Raw genomic sequence first — 20,153 nt, 5'->3', positions numbered from 1 at the left:
CTCCGGCGCTCTTATTGGGTTGCAGGGGCCGCAGCCTCCACAGTTCGCCAAGTTATCGTGAAACAGAGTATAGCACTCTAATTGCGTTGTCCGACATTGTGACACACCGGCTTCAGCGACACATTTTGTTGCCAGTTTGGTACCGTTTCCGACGTGCAAGTGGCACAGGATCAGGGTGTAAGATGGACGGCTAGAGAAACGGCCACTGAAAACTGCCGCAGCGGTGCGACCGGATTGTGTCCTTCTGGCGGCTTCTGCTTGGCAGGTACCCCCGCCTTACGACAGATGGCGCGGCGGCACACGAAAGGCGAGGGACTCGGATTTGTATGGAACCCTGCGAGGGAACACACCGTGTCAGCGATACTTTAACTTAAAGCACCTCGCATTTACTAAATCTTGGCAAATTTCTTAAAAGGAAACTCCGGTCAATTTTTTTAAAATTTGGGATTACCTAAGACTGTTTTCAGCTAAGGCAGTGTTCCTAAATTACAAGGTGTAATTTATTATTATTTTTTTTTCTCGATATTGTGCATAGTTTTATAAATATCATGGCTCAAAGTTTAGTTTCAGGCGTCTACGGCTACACCTAAATTATCTGCTAGGGGGATGGCAACACTGATCATCAGCCATATGGCCGTGATGCAACATCATCATGGTGCTACAGTACGCGATACAACCAATCAACCGCAGCTCCACTGCGTCGTGATGTCATGAGGGTGCTGTGGCAGTGTTTTTTATTATAAGCTAATCTGCTTTCCGCCCGCTAGAGAGCAGCTGGTCGCATCTTTAAAATCGGTCTTAGTGGAGTACGCAACTACACTTTGATGTATATTTCGGCTGTGAACATATTTCGTGCTACTAAAGCAATACCAGTTGTTTATTTTGGTTTTGCTTGCGACCAGAGTTGCCCTTTAATCTTTAATGCACTTTCCAGGTCGCGTTGGCGGCTGGCAATGTGAAGTACAGGTTTTCCCGCTCATAATAATCCAAGTGCCAGCTTTCTTAATCCGAATGTGAACTAACCATGTCAGAACTGTTTTAGAGGTCTGTGGTGCTTGCAAGTCATGAATGAACTTTTAAGTAATACAGTTGAACCTCAATTTAACGAAACCCGATTTTACGAGTTTCCCGTTTTAACGAACAAATTCGGATTCCCCGCACAGCCTATCCTGAAGAATGTCTTTCTCGACTTTACGAAGTTCCCGATTTAGCGAAATAATTAGGGGGTCCCGGTGACTTTGCTAATTCGAGGTTCAACTGTATGCTCGTTTATCGGCTGCTTTCTTATATTCTGAATCCATGCACTTAGCGGTACGCTTGGCCATGTTGCCGTCTAAATGTTGGACGTCGTCTGCTTCTTTAAATTGTCTGCAGAAACCTGGTGGTATGCCTGGGCCATACCGCGGTTGCAGTTGTTAACACGGCAGTCTCCGTTTGGTTGAGCAGTTGAGTTACGGTGACTCTGTCGTGTTGGGAACAGTGTGACCGCAGTGTGGTGCGACGGCTCACCGCTGGCTTCAAATCATGTTGAACTAAAACTTACCTTGCTTGAACATAAACAGCGGAAACTTATAAGCTGGATCACCGAACACATCCGCAGGCGGAGTGGAATCAAAGTCGTCTACGCATTCCCGACACACCTCATCTAACTTCTTAGCTCGCCTTAATTTTTTCACGCTGCATGCCTTCTTGATTATTTTAGCTTGCAATGTAAAAGTATGGGCAAAGAATAACCTATATATTATATATATTATTGTACTTGTACTTGTTTAATTGTATGTGCGTGGCTTGTGCAAAGTTTACGAAATAAATTGCCAGTGGGTCGCATTGTCTGCAAAATTAATGAGGATATTTTAGTTTTTTTCTTCTTCTCTACGCGGCGCCACCTATGTGGAGTACTACGAGCTTTCTCGTTTTCCTACCCATCTATCTTACACAGGGTGCCATATGCAACAGTCAGAAATGAGCACCGGTCACCTTTCCAACAGGGAAGCGAGCGAGGGTGAGTTGCCGCACCTGCGCGTCTCCGTCGTTGTTGTTCCGGGCGTCCTGGGAGGCCCTGAGGAAGGCCATGTCCTCCAGGTGCTGGTCGAGCGTGCAGCTGCCCGTGCTGCCGGCCTCGCTGCCGTCCGAGAACCAGTCTTCGCCGCTCAGCTCGTCCGGGGCCACCACGCGCGCCGCCGTCTTCTTCCTGCTGCCTCGATTCCGGCAGCTTGCTGCCACCTCCTCCTCGGGCACCTGAAAAAAAGTGGGTAGTCTGCGTCACGCACGCAGCTAACATGGAAAGCATTGGTTCGCTCGTGCCATTTGTGTGGCGCGAGCAACCAATACCGCCCAGGCTGTGTTCCGAATCTTACTCGAGAAGAATGTGCTACAAGTTTTATACCTTCGGTAAATACCGCTTAGACTTATTCCTCGACATTCATGACTCATGAAACATGGGTTAGTGTTTTCTTAACGCAATAACAGTCGCAAAAAAATTATTTTGAAAAAAAAAAAAAAAAAAATGAGCTGCATTTCTCTTTTCAACTTGCAGCCAGAACAAGCGGCCACGTGATCTGAAGCTGATGAAATGCCACCAGTGTTTATCATAAACATGTGCTGGGTTTGGCAAAGCACAGGGCACGCACCAAGTTCCAGACATTGTTAAGGTTTGGCCATTCCCATCATTGCAGCGGTTGGGCCTGGGGCACTACCCGAACGCACGTCGAGGCATCGATTGTCACGAGCTCCAGTCGAATGCTCACGCAGTTTTGTGTCCACCGTAGGAGCTGCGTTTAAATAGCGTTATTGCAGGGATTGTGAAGCTTGATGACGAAATCCTGGGGATCGCTTTGTTGACAACGACAGCATTGTGATCCCCACAACTTTGCCGTTACGAGAAGGAACCCAAAAGAAGCCAGAGTTCATTTTTCTGAAATGGTGTACAGTATAGACCACTTACAACGTAACCGCTTATAGTGCAGGACCGGGTATAACGCGGTTTTTTTAAACCACCGGTTCGCCTCCCATAGAACTCCATGTATTTACATACCGCTTAAAATGCAGGCGCGCGAAGGGAAATACCGGCTATGGTGCGGTTTTCGGCACAGCCCGCCGACCGCGCCGACGACCGGAGCAGCGGGCACGCTTCCCTGTGCGACACTAGATAACGGCGCTGACGGCGCGGGGCGAGGACGTTGCTCGAAGAAGTGGGGAGAAGCGAAGAGAGAGGCTTCAGTCGCCGTAGCAACAGAGGGACGCACGCACGTGTCGTTCACGTGCGTGCGTCCCTCCGCTGCGTTGGAAACAAAGAAACAAACAACCGCACCGACAGACCAATCGCAGATCGAGGAGAAGTGTTCGCGCGCGTTGCGTACCAGTCGCGGGCCGGCTGCTTCTCCGCAAACATGGTGTCGGTTGTGATCGTCGTCGTAGACGGAGTTCATCTCATCGTTCTGCGTAAAAGCGCTATCCTTGACTGTGAATTTTCGTTGTGTGTCGCTATGATAACCCAGCACGTACTAGAAGGGAAGATCCACCTACTCGTGCGGCGATGCCGTGGCGGCGCTCTCAAGACGGCAGAAACGCCCGTGTCGTCGTGTTTGTTTACTTCGACTACAGTGGTGATTTCTAAGCATTTGTGACCTCAAACATCGCCCGGATTTCTTATTTGGCGCATTTCATGCGTGTGCTAAAGTTCAAGGTATTACTGGCGCGTACCATATGAAGGATGCGAATTTTCACGCGTTTTCATCTCCGGAGAAAAGTGATTAGGGTTAGCAATCCTGAACGCTCGCAACGTCCGTCCGCAACGCCGCTAATTTCTTTCAAAATGTGTGACACACTTGAGACATAACTGTACTAGTCTGGTGAAATAAAGACTTTCCTCAAACTAAGCTTTATTTTTCATCTAACATAAAATAAATTCTTTTACAAAGGTAAGTTGTCTCATGGCATGTATTTTGGCCTGAAAAATTGATGTTTTGGTTATAACGCGGTACCGCTTATAGTGCGGATTTTCGCGACTCCCGCGACATACGTTATATGCGGTTATTTATTTTTAGATGCTCGATGTTCGCCCGCCTTCAAAGTACTCTCCACCTAATGCAATGCACTTGTCAAGGCGTCTCTTCCAATGCCCAAAATAGCCTTTAAATTCATAGATTTTGATGCCTTTCAGTGTTTCAGCCGCTTTTTGTTTCAGCTCTTCCACATGAGCAAACTGTTTCATTTTGAAAACTTTTCTCATCCGAGGAAACAAAGAAGTCACGTGGCGTGAGGCAGGGTGAATAGGTAGGGCCGGGCCATTTTTGGTCAAAAACTGCCAAACACTCAGCACGGTGTGCACAGAAGAACGGCCCGAGTTGCGGCAAGACTTGTTTGTTCACCATGACAAGACGCCTGCCGCACCTCGCTGAGCATTGAGCAGTTTTTGACCAAGAATGGCACGATTCCTATGCCCCATTTTCTTTTACACCCGACCTTGCCACTTAGGACTTTTTTTTTTTCTTTCCCTGGATGAAAAATTTTTTTAAAGGGAAACGGTTTGCCGATGTGGAAGAAGTGAAACAAGAGGTGACAGAAGCACCAAAAGGCATCAAAATCAACGGGTTTACAGGCTATTATGAGCACTAAAAGAAACGTCTCGACAAGTGCAGTGCATTAGGCGAAGAGTACTTTGAAGGGAACTGAAATTTTAGCCTGTAAAAATAAATACACAATCTCGTAAAAATAAATTCCGGTTTTTTTTTGGTCCCCCCTTGTATGTATTGCGAAGGAGAGACTGAAAAACAATGCTCACTCTTATCGTTGAAGTTACGCGGCGACAAAGAAGCTTTTCGGTCAGTGGCGTTGTGTGCAAGTATAGTTCGGTCCCACTAGCACCGGTAAGCTTGTGTAAAGTGAGAAACATTTCTACCCAATATCGTAGCACAGCCCCTTTAAAGGGCCCCTGAAAGGAAATAAATGTGTTTTTTTTTTTTTAAACCGCCTGATTGGGACGCGCGTGTCAAAAAATTAATTTTACGCGGAAAAAATTTTTTTTAAGGCAATATTGACGGCGCGAGACGCGATTTAGTTGGTAATCACCTCGTTTCCACTTGTTTTCTCACTCGGCATTTCGGGCGCTTGGAGAAGAGGTGAATCGGCTTCGCCTTCACGTTGGGGTAGAAAGAGCGAATGACCATACCGTGCCGTCATGGACTTTGCACGCAGAATTTCAAATAAATCTCTCGCCGTCAATATTGCTCTGAAAATTTTTTTCCCGTGTAAAATTTCTTTTTTTAACATGCGTGTCCCAAACAGGCTGTTTTAAAAAAATGTTTTTTTTCTTTTCAGGGGCTCTTTAGCACTAGTTCATGCACTTGCAACCACTTACAACAAAGTGCCTTAGAACCTATTGCTATCTCTCATGACGAGAGAACAGACTTGCACTCTCTATTGAGTAGCCTATTACCTATTACCTCTGTATAAGTAGTTTTTTGTTTGCAAATTATTCTTTTTTCTTTGCTTCAAAATTTTTTTGATTATGGTATAAACGACCATTTCTCAGAGAAAGTATGTACATTTGATCTCGTAAAATGAGCATGGGTGTCCAGAGGGAGGCAGCACCATTCGATCTACTGGCCTCGAGCTTAGTTCGGTATCGCTCCGTCGTATAAGGCGACACCAGCGCTGCCGCGGCAAACGAACGAACGAAACAAAGAACGGCGTGCGGCCCACCTCGAGCAGTTCCTCTGGAGAGAAGACGACGGTGGATCCCCCGTCGTCCCCGATGGCCCAGGGGTCCCCCGCCGCTTCGGGGGCCGGGGGTGCCTCCTCGTCCCGCTCCACCAGGGCGTGGGGGGCCAGGGACGCCTCCAGGGAGCAGGGCATCGACACCCGGCCTGCCCCGCGACGACGGTCCACGTATTCTTGCACCTGGGCGCCCAGGGGCAAAAGTGACTTTGGCGCACGGGGACTACGCTCCCGTAAGTGCAGTGTCACATATTGACAGACCGTTCCAGTGATCGGGACTGTCTCGGTTATGGTGCACGGAACGCACCTCCAACTGGTGTTCAACGTGCCACTAATTTGTACCCCGTACTGTCGGCCGGTAGCGCAGCAATGCCAATAAATGCGACCTTCGGATTCGTCATCCGGCGAGATTGGCCGACTTCCGAGACCTTGCACCTCGACATTAACTCTCAGCAATTCTCGCTTCGTTGAGCTGCACCAAAACAATTTTTACCCGCCAGGTCGCTACCCTTAATCCTCAATTGCAAATCATTTATGCACAGACGTTCGGTGCCTGACCAGTTTCAATATGGTGCGAATCATTCAGTCATTCCCCAAAAATACAGTAAAATTTTCATTGTCAAGAACAACTTACCAATCTAGAAAACTGTGGTTTTCTCCCGTTTCTCCCACAAACTTTCACGCATTTGCCGGCATTGAGCAACAGCTGCTGGCAGTGACACAACCCCAGCAAGATGAGCTTCTACCCACGATGTGGCCCACTACTACAGACGTCGGCGGAGCGTGTGCCGCGATAGTGCATGGAGTGCGTCTCCAACGGGTATGTTTACCACAACCCTAAATGTGGCCCTTCGATTCCCGCCCAACGACGTCATGAAAGTGCCACACCGTCGTCGACCGCGAGCCTGGCGGTGGCACGTCGGCGGAGGTGAACAAGGCAGACATCAGTTCCACAGTAGCTTGCTCTCGGCACGATGGTCCACCAAAGCTTCTGCAGCAACAAACTGGGACGCTGTGACGACGGCAACGCTCGAGTTCGCTCGCGCTTTTTTTTCCGGAACTTCTACCACCGACCATTGGGATCGTGACATCCGATTGCACGACGCGCCGGTTGTTGCGACGTAAGTTGTTGCCACTTTGGGACCACTCTCTATGCATGGGTAGAGCGGGGCATTGAACAGACCCGTCAAAGACAGGTACCGGGCGGCGTAATGCAACTTCCCGTGGCTCACCTGCCCCAGCAGCCTCTCAATGCCGAGCACCTCGATGGTGTCCGAGGGCCTGGCCAGCCCGGCCCGGGCACCGTCCCAGCTGGGGGCTTCCACCGAGGCGAGGGCTGGCTCCTCCGCAGGCTCCTCCACAGGCTCCTCCGCAGGTTCCTCCCCTCCGTCCCCCTCTTCCCCGTCTTCCTCCAGCAGCAGCGTGTCCAGCAGGCTTCGGCCGGACTGCTGCTCCCATAGGTGCACCCGGTCCCAGTGAATCTGGACACGACCGGCCAATCGAGTCACGCCTCTGCGTCACGCGACAGTCACCCGACTGCGCGGGTGTCGACATTGCGGAGCAGTCTCCCTGTCTGCGCGACTGATCGAGCTTCGCCGCAATAAGGTCGTCGACGCACCCGAGCATCCGATTGCGGTGCCCGAACCCGGTGTCAAAGTGCAGATTTGCACCTTGCAACGACTGGGGGGGGTTGCAACGCGGCATCTCGCGGATTTCTACACAATCGTGGTATCTCTCTTTGCCCCGCATAACTGTCATTTTGTCTTCGACGTGTCAACGATGCCTCGGTTAGAACTTCTATAAGCGGCGACAGAAAAAGAGTAAAAGTACAGTAAGGTCTCCACCTCCAGCGCAAACTTTCTACCTTCAACAGCACGTTGGGCATCCGCAGCCAAACTGTTACGCGAGGCAATGAGCAAGTGTGGGAGGCGGAACTTCTACCGGATTTTTTGTACGTCACCTAAAATGGGCATGCACAGCCTTCAGGCATGCATAGTCTTCCACTATATTCATTCTTTTCGCTGCAGTCGACGAGCGTCGAAGGCGAGCGTCGCGCAACAGTGTGGCAAGTGCACCCACCTTCCACTGGTGCTGGGGCTTGAGCTCGACAGCCACCAGGTCCCCGTTCAGGGCCCGGTTGCGGTCATGTAGTCCCCCAATGTAGATGTCCATCTGACTGTCCTGCAACCGCACGCACGCACCGGCGACCCGTTCATGAGCTCTGCCCCGCTCCCACACGTGTCCGTAACCACCCGAGCGAGCCTCGTTTGTACGTTCCACAATGCTACCGCACACCGCAAGTCGTACGACGCACGAGGCATTGCCCAACGGCAATTCCCGAGTCGGAGAAATTTTTCCATTGGTACAGCAATGTCTCGTTAATATGGATACCTCCGTTCCACCGAAATTGTCCGTTATGACTAAACAAATATATTAAGGCTTGTTCTCACATATAGCACGGTGCCACCCCGGCGCTATTAGTTTGCACTAAGAAATAGTGCCGACTTTGCCATATATTAGTGATACAGCACCAATATACTGCGCAGCATCAGTACCAAGTTTCTTTCGAGTCAGCGCTGCATCAGTGCTGTTCTTATGTAGACTTGGTGCTGTGCTCGTCGTTATAATTCAGCGTTAATAAGAAAACACATAAATAGGCCTCAAACAAATCGAGCAGTCTTCTTATAAACCTCCAGCCTAACGGCGAGACTGACGTGCCAGTTGGACTGCACCATGATTTAACAGCAGGACTTGGTTCAAGCATGAGACTGCTACCAAGACAGAAACTTAAGGTGAGTATGCAAGTAAAATTGAACTTACTGGCTGAACTAAGAACCTGCTGAATTTCCATCGTTACTTTCGGAATATAGAGATTCAAGGACACAAGGACAGACAAGGAAAGGACACCGCAAAGATATCGCAAAGAACATAAGGCCACGTATCTGTCCTCATGTCCTTGGTGCTGAATGTCTCAAGGTTATGAACCAACTAACCCAATGAACTGCTTTATGTAAATCGCTACCCGATAAATGGTGTGGTGTAACCTAATAAGCTATCGAACAATCTGCACCGGGGTCGAGAAGACCTACTAGGCTCCAAGTTCTTAGACACCAAAATACAGCAAAAGAGTTCCAATTTGTACACCCCGAATGCACCAGGTGGAGACTAGACGCCGGATCCAAAATGCAGTAGGACCTCATTGACATGTTTTCGTTGAAATGTATTCCCGACTCTTAAAAGGGAAATCAGTCTTAAAAAAAACGAGCCTGGCTGTTGGATTCGTCTTTACGGTTCTTATGTCCAAAACCTGCCACCCGACGGGACGTACTGGGATGGTCAGCTACGGCTGCCCCCCCTCCCCTCTCTTTCTCTCCCTCTCTTTGCCTCTGCTGTGCATTTTGCCCAGGCGAGCATGACCCTGGAGCGGGTTCGAAAGGGACTTGGGCTTTCACAACTGTCCCTTCATCTTTCAATTTTTGTTCTCTGACACACATTTCTGTTGTGGCTCAGTTGCCTTGGTCTTGAAAGTTTCATTTCGCATAAAGTTGAGTTAGCGATCAGGAACTGCACGCAGCCCGCTCACTGTGCAGAGCTTCACTCCAGCGCACTAAGAGCAGCGGCTGATGCGGATGAGCACCTGGGTTAGCTCAATGGGTTTGGAAAGGTTGCTCACCCTTATTGACATCCTTTGGTTACCTCCAATCACAGATAGACCCCTAACTCTAAGAAACAGGACAAAAAAACATGCCTATCTATATATGAATAAATATAGTACTCTTCCACAGCCACGAGAGTCCCTATAAAATAAATTACTGCCTGAGAGTTGCTCCCTGCCCCATCTATGGCCCCCAAAAGCATTATAGGTTATTATGTTTTCCTGGATCATATTTTTTTTACCGCATTTCTTTGAAAAACATATCAACAGGGTTTTACTGTATTTCCATATGTCAACTTATCTCGACCCCGCAAAAGTAATGCGCAATGAAGCAGTAACCAAAATCGAAAGGTGTGCTAAATTTATCGTACAACTTCCTTTTTTTAGACGTGGCTTACAAATGGTACTCTTTTTTCCTAGGGCTGATGGTAGCCAATGCCTTGGGGGATGCTTATGCCCTCTTTCCACAGAATCAGTTTCAACCACCTGCCTACTGCAAATGCTATAATCTTTTGCAACACAAAATATACAAGAGAAGTTTCGTGTCTGGAACGCAGATGTTGCTTTGCGTCGTGTGTAGCTGCGCATGCGTCGACGTGTCATAGAAGACGCAAAGCTTGCAATAAAGACAGAGCTTCTACTGCAGATCTTATGTTGCAACAGACTACAGACCCTAAAGTTATTCTTAGGCAGACGTGGACAATTACTACCATACCCAGTTCCCCAAAGTCCATGCCCCATGAATTGCTTGAAACATATCACGCGCCTGCTAAACTGTTACCACTACCTAAAAGCTAGGCCTTGTCCAACCCGCATGCAAAACACTAATAAATAACTAGCTCCACTTCTATGCAATCCTGAAACTTCCTGCTCAGAAAGTTGAACACAAAACACAACAAAAACTACTTCAACGAAAATACAACTTTTACGACTTCGGTTGAAAAACACCTCATCTGCCAAATGTGGTTGCAGTACGTGTAACCTTAATATACCCAGCCATGCTGTTAATACCACTATGCACGGCCAAGGCAGGCACATATTTCCGTTGGTCAGTACAAGATGTGATTTGGCAAGTACATTCAAGTCTAACCTAACTGGGTACCGCTACACTCTTGTGCCGTTCCAATGCACCAGCAAGCTACCACAAACAAGCACACACAGGAACGTAGCTCCCTTTTTACTGGTCAACTTATTGAACAGGGAGATCAAGACTAGTGCAGTCACTAAGAGACGCACCGCCCTGTTGCCAGCAAGGCCCATGTTGGTAGATTCTCTCTGCCTAAACTCACCTAAATTTGCTAATCCAGGCACCTCACCTTGTGCAGTACACATGTCTGCTGTCACCTCGAAATAATGTAGCATCCATTCTAAGGTTACCTCAGTAGACTGAAAGTTAAGCAAGCGTGCTATACACGCACGACAAAACATAGTTGCTGAGAGGACAAAAGGTGCAGGGCATCTCTTTCGTATGTCCAACCTGCAGCATGTGTGCCTTCCACGGCACTTCGGCTGCACAGGCACACTCGAAGCACTTGTGCTGGAGGTGGGACAAGTGAAAAGCCTCCCGCTTATCCTGTCAGTGACCATAGTTTCTTGTCCATGGTATGAATAATTTGACTCTGATTTGCTAGCAAGATGAGAGTAGAAAAAAACTACCATCAAAACTGCCCCGTGTCACGGAAGGAAAGATATCTAATATTGGTTCATCCTACTACAACCAAAGCCTATTTCAAACATGCAAAACATAGCAATGCATGCTTTCAACCAAACAAACCAAAGATGACATGCAAGACCAAAGGGCCAACATGGGGTCTACCTCGCGCATGCATAGCCCAGTGATGTGCTGCCAAAAAGTCATAGCTCCAGGGCTTTTGGGCCTCAAGTTAGAAATGGTTGAACATTGGTACAGTGGTGCACAGATAAGATCCAGTGGGAACAAATCAAACAAAAAAGAGCATAGAAAGGCCAATGCCAGAGAGCCAAGGAAACAGGAAAAGAAAATTTTCTCAAACTGGCAACATTCCTTCCTCCTCTCTCCACCCCAAAGCAGAAATAAAAAAACAAAATTAAAAAAAATGCAACCGAGCTTCCCCCTTACACTACGGGTTTTGTTAGGACTCGAGCGTCTTGACCTCTCTTCTTCAGCATCACTAACTGTGTGCAGAGGCAACTAATTGCAGCGGCAAATCGGAGCCATGGCCGCCTTCGTGCCATTGGTCGTGGTGTTTTCTGAGTGATGTGGTCGTGGTGCTTTCTGAAGAAAGGCTTTGAAAGTTGAATGTGATGAAGTGTGGGCACGCTGCGATAGCATGTGCTAGAGGTGTAATATCGCTCTAAGCTTTGTGTTGTAAATGCGTGCCATGTGGCAGCTGTGCTTCGTGCTGTATAAACATTTAGCTGATCGAAAAGAGAAAATGCCACACATTATGAAAGGAGAAAAGGCAACTGACCGTAAAAATATCATATTTGAAATCAGTCGTACAAAAATGCTTTAATCAGGCACTGAGAAAAATAATTCTGTGCAAGCATTTCCCACGAGGAATTAGACCACAGAGGGGAAAAGATTCAGTTATATTTTATTTAAACCTGCATTGTCAGAACCGCACAGCAGTAAGTAGTAATGACGAGGTCTAAACAATTCCCTGGTCTTTTGCCAGGACGGGAGTCAACGCTTGGCTGCTTTACACAAGTTAATTCCAACTTTTGACTTTATATTCACGCATACAAAAGTGCAGCATATATTACGCTAGAACCTCGATGGTACGTTGTTTGAAGGAGTCTCCCAGCAGCTACGCTCACAAAGGCAGGTCCCGCTGAACTCCCGTAGGGTGCGTGTGTAATAATTTCCTGTTTGTTGCGTTCGTTTTCCCTTCTGTCAAGTCCCAAAAATGCATGGAGGTAGGAAGCTTCTGGAGGCAACATGAAGCAACCAGGGGTGAAGCTGGTCAAGACTTGAGGATTCAGGCTTTTGGAATGGTCAGTTTTACTTTTTACCTTTTAGTCCAGTACAAGCGTAAACACTTTGTTCCTGACATTTAGAGTGGAGTTTGCAATTGTGCGTCGTGTGTGTCATGCTTCGCTGTTTTGCACTGGTACGTTTATCAAGCTTCACCGCCTCCCCGGCGTGCCAGGAACAACGGCTAATGTGGGTGAACATCTTGGTTAGTTTGATGGGCTCAGAAATTTCACTCTTTCTTATAGGTCGGCATTCTTTCATTTTGATTACAGATTGACCCTTAGTTAAAATGAACAGTTAAGAGAAAAAGAAGTTGACCTATATCTGAATATATATGGTAGTTCTCCCATAGCTCTTAAGAATAAATTGCTGCACGAGAGTTACTTCTAAGAATAAATTGCTGCACGAGAGTTACTTCCCGTCTCATTTATAAGCCTCAAAAAATGTCATTGGTTTGTCTGCGGCCCTCTCAAAAATGTATCAATGCAGTTCTACTGTACCTCCATGCATCCCATGCAAAAGGAATGCAATAGTTCCACCGATAGTGACTGACTTAAAGAAATAGTTTTGCATTTGGCTACTCTTCCTCCAGCATGACCTCCCTACCTTCAATAGTACCTCGTAGGTGCATGTACAACTGAAACTTGCACAATACTAATGCACCACCAAAGGTAACGGACTTGCAGCTGAAGAAACACAAATGAAGGGCTCTTCCTAGCATTTCTGAAATGCCCGAGATTCTTGCGCAGCAACTGATTTCAACTCGATTTTACAGAGCTCACTACCATTATTTTTCTTTTCATTCTTGCCTACGAACGACTGCTTTCTATTATGCACAAGCAAATTGCAGAAATCGAAGCCGGTGGGAACAGCTTAAGAAAGACCTTTCTAGACGTCCCAGATCCCACAGTGCCCGAAGACTTTAACCAAAACACTGGCTGGCGCTCCCCAAAGAAACAAGGTCCCTCGATGAAACTTCTCGAAGCTTCCTTTTCACGTTCATCAGGCACAGTTATCTCCTTTGCTGCTGCATGACTGAAATCTTTTTACTCCTGCTTGGTCCAATGCTATAAAAAATGCCACGCTACGGCTCGCATGTGTCTGTACAGTGTAACCACGGTGGTGTATGACTAGACCCCAGCATGCCCTCTCTCGAAACATGCGTGCTATGGCCCTCATGCAAATTGTGACTCGTTACAACTGCTCCTCCATACGATGGCCTAACCGATCACATGGCGATTGCCGTTTTTGGCGCTGAAGGTGGCGCTGCCACGCCCTCTCTGACAGGGACAGGCCCTGCTGGCAACAGGGGGTGGAGGAGGAGGGAGAGGGGAAGGAGCCAGCAAGACAGGACTACCGAGGATTACCGGCGCACTGATAAACGAGTCCTCGTAGTTGCGGGGGTTGATGCGCAGCACGCCCTGCAGAGAGACGGAGAAGGGACACGGTCACTGCCCGTTGTCGGCGCTTCGCACGTTTCGGGGAAAACGAGAGCCCCGATTGTCAAAAGGCTGAGGCCTCATCGGTGAGGCGTCTTTACCAGAGTCGAAAAGTAACCCGGTATAAGTAATTTAAGTTACTGCAACTAGTCACGATTACTTCCCGAGTTAGATTTGGAATTTCGGTAACTCTAAAGGCTGGTTCATGCACTTGCGACTGCTTGCTGGGGACCTAAAAGATTTGAAAACTGGTTTTAAACTCCTCGCGAGTGCTTACGACTGGCTACAGTGTTGCGCGGCTGGTCGCAAGAGGCTTAAAGAGCGATCGTGTTGCAGTCGGTTGTAGTTCAACGCAAGTGTGCAAACCAGCCCTAATTGTAACCTTGTTACAACTTGTAATCTGGTTCAGTTACAATTACTTGTCAGGATTATAATGATAACAAATACATATCAGCACTACTTGTAGCAAATGCTTCAAACTTTGTCGTGAGCAGAATGCCGAATCAAAATGGTCGCTACAGTGGCTTAAAGGGGGTAGTGTAACGGACGAAACCGGAGAAGCGGCACCGCGTTGGAAGACGGACGCGGGTGGCGCTGGCGCTTGCAGCACCGTCGTTCCGGCTATGGCTCTGGCTTGGCCGCTTGGTCAGCTTGGCTCCAGCCAGCTCCGGCCGATTCGCGCAGCTGTCCACTACACTGTCGTCTGCAAGTTTCACATTTTTTATTCATCTTCAAACACAAATCATGTCGTTGGAAGTTCACTGGAAACAAATAATTGTTTTTGATGTATTTATATTAGTTGTGTAGCGTGTTAGGGTGCCTCTATCTTCCGGCCGTTTGAGGCACCCAACGGAGCTGCGGATCGAAGCGCCACCTACATCGTCTTCCAAGGAGCGGCCGTTCCCGATGCATGGTGGAGGCTACGCGATAACCACACTACCCCCTCTGTAGCGTCACAATATCTTTCAAGATCGAACATTGACTTCTACTTTCTGTGAGTAACCATAGCTGCACATAAATATATTTCTAAAGTAACTTAACTACCTTAAAATCATGAGATGCCCCACCCCCAAGATATAGCCCACCCCTATTTTAGAGCACAGCTCTTAGGCACCCGTTTCCGGCTTGAGCGACGCCGCCGTTGGCGTTGCCGTCACCATCGGTGTAATTGCGCGGTGCATTATGGGACGCTTCCCGTGATGACGTCACGAGGGTCACCGCGTGTTGCATTATGGGTAAATTTCCCCGCTAAATTTAGCGGAAAAATTTCCCTGCTAAATTTAGCGGGAAAATTTCCCCGCTAAAGTTAGCGAAAAAAATTCCCCGCTAAATTTAGAGAAAAAAAATCCCGCTAAATTTAGCGGGAAAATTTCCCCACTAAATTTAGCAGGGAATTTTTTCCGCTAAATTTAGCTGAAAAAATTTTCCGCTAAATTTAGAAAGAAATTTAGCCAAAAATTTCTCACTAAATGGGAGGCAAGCAGGAGAGGAAGAGGGGAGGGTACGAATGAGGAGGAGGGGTATACCCTCCTCTCCGTATTTTCCCATTCTCCTCCTCAAGAACTGCGCTCTAATTCAGCGTTACAGGGATTGTAAACGTCTTTCATTTTATGGCTTGATTTGCTACATCTATTTTAAGCACCGAAAGATAGACCACTCCTAGAAACAGTAGCGTGGGGATCAATGATGGCCTCGGCATAAATGAGGCTAGTCAGCTATGGCGGGATATAAGCGAACATTGCTGACTGGGAAATACAATCATCTTTGCTTCGTTGTCCCTCGCCACCATAACAAGCTTGGGAGGGACACAACCTAAAAATAGCAATTTTTTTAACTTTTCTTGATTGTACACCGAAAGTTAGCCCACTTCCTACTTTCAGGCGATTTTCTCTCAATGTTAAGTGGACTATCTCTCGGGATTTTACGGTATGCTTCAGCTGAAGTCACCATCAGCGTCTTTTATTTTTCCTCGGGAGGCCCGTACTGGCATTGCAGTAGAGTCTTTTCAATATGGACACCTTTGTTTTCCCTAACAGTGATTTTCAAAAGTAGCTAGACTTGGAGCTAAAATTCCCAAAGTGGGTGAGTAACTAAATTCGGAGCTAAAGAAAAATAACAACAAAGAGCCAATTAATTTAGGGGCAGCTACAAATTGGCCGCCCAAGAATTCTGCCGCCCTACGCAGCTGTCTACTCTGCCTCTTGGTAAGTCCGCCCCTGGGCTCAAATATATATCTTCAAAATAAGAAAACTTGGCAGATAAAGAAAAAAGAAATAGCTGCAAATTTAAAAAGTAACAATTTCCAAAACACAGTTTTTAAGAGATTTTTCAGCTCGAAAAACCCATGTCTCCCCTTAAAATAATAATGAGACAAAAATGCACATACTGTATTAACGCGGTTTGCCCCCGAAAATTCTCTATATAGTGGGGCATGATTGAACACAAGTCGAACATGTCAGTCTTGAACGCACAGCCCCCAAAGCAAGTTTCCGAAATGTCCCCGGCACTCACCTCAACCACCTGGCCCTTCTTCAATGCCTGCTGCACCTCACACAGAGGCATGTAGGCCTCATACTGAAACAAGAAAAAGAATGAAAAAGTCACTTCCTATTAGGCGTCACAGACAGTATAGAAATCAAAGCCCGCTCCAGAGAACAAAGACTACGCCACAAAGCCAACTTGGCGAAAACAAGGCGGAGCTCACCTTGGGACGCTCCTTGTTCTTCTGCCTCGGGGTCAACGAGGGGGAAGTCAGGTGGGTCTCTGGAAAGACAATGTTGCCGTTCACCTCAAAGGCAAGCACTGTCAACTCTCGAGATTCAAAAGACTGGGAATAAAACACCACACAGGCCCAATGGAGTGTTGAGTCTTTGACAGGACTGCATAAATCAAACTTTTGAAGTATTGCACTACAGTTTTCTACAGAGGTGCCTCTAAGTGGTGCATATATTAGGTATTAAGTATGAAAATATGAGCTTGCTTAAAGGGGTGCTAAAGAGGCTTGCTTCTGAGATTTTCTATTTATGGTTATAACTCAACCTACAGGCTCTAAGCTTTTTATAAAACTCGAGATTAGAGTGGTACATGTCAGATTTCGCTATAAAAAATTGGATCCAAGATCAAGACATGTCCGTATTTCTGTGATTAGGCACAGAAACTAGAGGGTGCCGCCACACGTGCAACAGTCAATCGCAGGCGATCACTTCCTGAGCAGTAAGGGGGCCGACCAATGGCGAACTGATTTCCAAATGTGTGCAACTTGTGTGCGAGAAGAGATTGCTCACAATTAGCCATCTCATGCCTGATGGCACCCTCTGGTTTCCGTGCAGAATCGCAGAAAAACTGGCGTGTCACGATCCTTGATTTAGTTTTTATAAGGAAAATCAAATGCATATCAATCTAATCTTTTTTTTTTTTTTAGAATGCTTAGAGTTCATAGACTGAGTTATGACAATAAATAGACAATTTTAGAAGCTACTCTAATAGCTCTTTAAGTAAAAAAAAAAAGAGGAAAGAGAAGTTTTTTTTTTAATTGAATGATTAGCCAAATTTTTATTTTGGGAAATTATCAGGTAACGTTGTAGGTCATTGTGGCATTTAATATGACAGAAAAACAAGTGGAAGAAAAAGGAAACAGATCAGGCAAACATTTTAATCCCCTTCCGTTCACCGAAATAAATGCATTAGGAGCCTGCACACCAGACTTAGCCCACGGGAAACAGATGATTCTTCTTTTGATTATAATGAAATTAAAGGCAAGGGTGCAAGTGAGCTGGACAAGAATGACGAAAAGAATCCCAGGCGGATGTTTTCGGTCACGCACCAGTCACTTAGCTGTGTCTGGAGATTTGTGCTTGTCCTTTGTTTCTCTTGTTCCCCTCACTTAGGGGTTATATTCGTCATTCTTCTTTGTCATTTTTTTCATTCGAAAGAACTCATTCCTCCAAAGTTTTACTGAAAACATGCACCCTTTACTTATACCTCTGCGCTAAATTACACCGCAATATGTTGAAAAGAAGTGATTTATGCAGCCCCTTCAAAGGGCCAATGCATCAAAGGGTCCACCTTGATTTCATAAAAGTATTAGTATGCCGAACCGGCTTCGAGAGTCTTGCTCGTCTCTGGAGGATATTGAAGGTAGCTCCAGAAATGGTGCTCTTGTTACATGGGGCCCAGTGTGCACATCGAATGTGTGTTCAAGGTTCACAACTACTAGACGGTGCACGCGTTTGCATGGCATCTACTTCTGCTCAAAATTGTTGAATAAGCATTTTTTACCGTAAAACAGAGCGTGCGAAAACTGGTGGCAAGCATAGAAACAAAAGCTATCCCTTCATAATCTGTGCATGTTTGTATGTGCACGTGAAAGAGGAAAAAGCAGAGAGACAAAGTGACATTTTGATCAACGTCCCCAGATGACTATGGAGGACGGAAATGCCACATGTATGTTTACATTTTTCGCAGCGACATGCGTTGCGCCACTGCTAATAGGCTAACATTTGGTTTTCATTAGCACGTGGGGCGTCGTCTGTCTAGAATTAGACCTCCGTCGGGATTCACATTATACCGTATTGTCGGTCGTCGCTCGCAGCACGCACTCATAGCTTCAAATTATAGCTTACAAAGAACAAGGATGCCAACGGGGAGATATGCATGTCGAAAGTGCTGCATTACTCCGTGTTGAGATATTTGTTCTGGAAAGATGAGCTAGCAGTGAGCATGTGCAATGAACAATGACCAACTATATGGTGTCCCACGAACACCCTAACAGTGCTGGACATCTCACGGCACCACAATTTAACGATAAATGCCATTTGCTCGAGCGATTTCAGGCTGTAGGTTCGCACATTTGCGTTAAAGTGTGATCGACCGCGTTGCACTCATTCACATGGATCGACCTACAATCCATGTGTCCCAGGGCTACCCGACAGACGGCGCCGGGCTCTTCTCACCTTGTAAGCAGACAGAAACGGTTGCAATGTGGTTGACCACACTCAAATAGAAATGTGCGAACTGGCCCTCGTTCGGCGACGCCTTTATGACTGCGGAGTATTAAAACCGGGGCACCGGGGTCTCACCGGAGCTGCGCCTGCTGGAAGGGAAGGAGCCCTCAGAGAGGGTGCTGGAAGGACTGCAGGGGCTGCGCCGCACGCCGGACGCGGACGGACTCGAGCCGCTCTCCGAGCCCCCCCTGTAACCGGGCGAGAGACGGACACTCCCCATCAGGGCCCACTTCCGAGCGGAAGAAAACCCGTGGACCTCTCGCGAAATCTAAGCAGTCCTGGCGGCGGCGTGGTGCCGTGCAAAGCATCTCGGAAACTCCTTGGCCACTGTTTCGGCTTCGATGTGCCAACCTCTTTCCAGCATCCCGTTACGATCAAACACGGTGCTTGCATTTTGGAATGTGTGACTTTTTCTTTAATTTTATAATACTGTAGGTGTTGCCTACCAACAGAGATAAAATGCTGGACCACATTTTTCTTTTGGAGGGTTCACGTACCAAAGTTTGTGCACATGAAAACAGGAATACAAAGACACATATGGAAGAAGAAGTATAGTGGTCTGTAGAGCCCTGCACGGATAACAGTTTGAGTATCCGCATCCGATCTGCATCCGCAGGCTTTGTATCCGCATCCCAACCGCATCCGCAAACTATTTACATTATTGTATCCATATTCAATCTGCAGCCGCATACTTTGTATCCGTATCCGAACCGCATCCGCAAAATGTGGAACCACGTCGAAGTTCTTGCTAACCACCAGAGGTTACGATTGCATTTAGACTAGCAAAATCAGCGGAAATCACGCCGACCGCGTTCTTCCCCGCCGCACGCAGAATCGGAAGCTTTCAACTGTGACCCCTTAACTCTCTTCTGAAGTCTGAACGCCTAAAAAGAATCAGAAAAAAAAAAAAGTTCTGAAAGAGAGGCGGAGAAGCAGTGGTAGAAAGACAAAATCCTTGCTGTGATGTTACCGAGCGTATGCGGCCGCCTCGAGTCTCACGGTGTTTCGTGTCAGCCAGCGGGCAGATGCGCTGGCTGACATCCACATCCCATCCGCAATCCGCCAAAATCCGTCTAATTTTTATCCGCATCCGCCAGTTTACTGCGGATATCTGCGGATATCCACGGATAATCCGCGGATATGCAGGGCTCTACTGGTCTGGTAATCCTGTCCCTTCTCCTCAACAGGCTTTTTAAATTATTCATTTACTGGGAGGGTCATGCTTCATTCCGGACTGGTAGCCAGGCTGCCAGAAAAATATGGAATGCGGCCGGCCGTACCCCTACCCTCATTTAGCCTAGGCAGGTCCTTATGGCCACTGGAGGTTTGCATTTCAACAGTGGCTCTTACGAAGATGAATGGTTGGAATATAAGCGAGCACC

The 20,153-nt window shown here is 47.3% G+C and overlaps 1 protein-coding gene across 2 annotated transcripts in view; it reads right to left on the bottom strand.

Annotated features, from left to right (window-relative positions):
- Window positions 1-20,153, bottom strand: part of LOC8028552 (DIS3-like exonuclease 2) — a 54,016-nt gene that overhangs the window by 29,475 nt on the left and 4,388 nt on the right. The window contains exons 4-11 of one of the 2 annotated variants that reach the window (XM_040223806.3): window positions 18,847-18,983; window positions 16,473-16,531; window positions 16,280-16,342; window positions 13,697-13,750; window positions 7,798-7,899; window positions 6,951-7,199; window positions 5,704-5,901; window positions 2,017-2,238 (exon numbers count right to left, since the gene is read on the bottom strand). In XM_040223806.3, coding sequence (XP_040079740.1) covers window positions 2,017-2,238; window positions 5,704-5,901; window positions 6,951-7,199; window positions 7,798-7,899; window positions 13,697-13,750; window positions 16,280-16,342; window positions 16,473-16,531; window positions 18,847-18,983 — 1,084 coding nt within the window. Of the gene's footprint in view, window positions 1-2,016; window positions 2,239-5,703; window positions 5,902-6,950; window positions 7,200-7,797; window positions 7,900-13,686; window positions 13,751-16,279; window positions 16,343-16,472; window positions 16,532-18,846; window positions 18,984-20,153 lie in introns of those variants that run through there. The other variant, XM_029977047.4, reaches the window with a different exon arrangement.

The sequence above is a fragment of the Ixodes scapularis genome, unplaced genomic scaffold, assembly GCF_016920785.2.
Source record: "Ixodes scapularis isolate PalLabHiFi unplaced genomic scaffold, ASM1692078v2 PGA_scaffold1__304_contigs__length_218370807, whole genome shotgun sequence".
Taxonomy (NCBI): domain Eukaryota; kingdom Metazoa; phylum Arthropoda; class Arachnida; order Ixodida; family Ixodidae; genus Ixodes; species Ixodes scapularis.
Note: the sequence above shows the minus strand (reverse complement) of the source record. Positions and strands in the feature narration are given on the sequence as shown.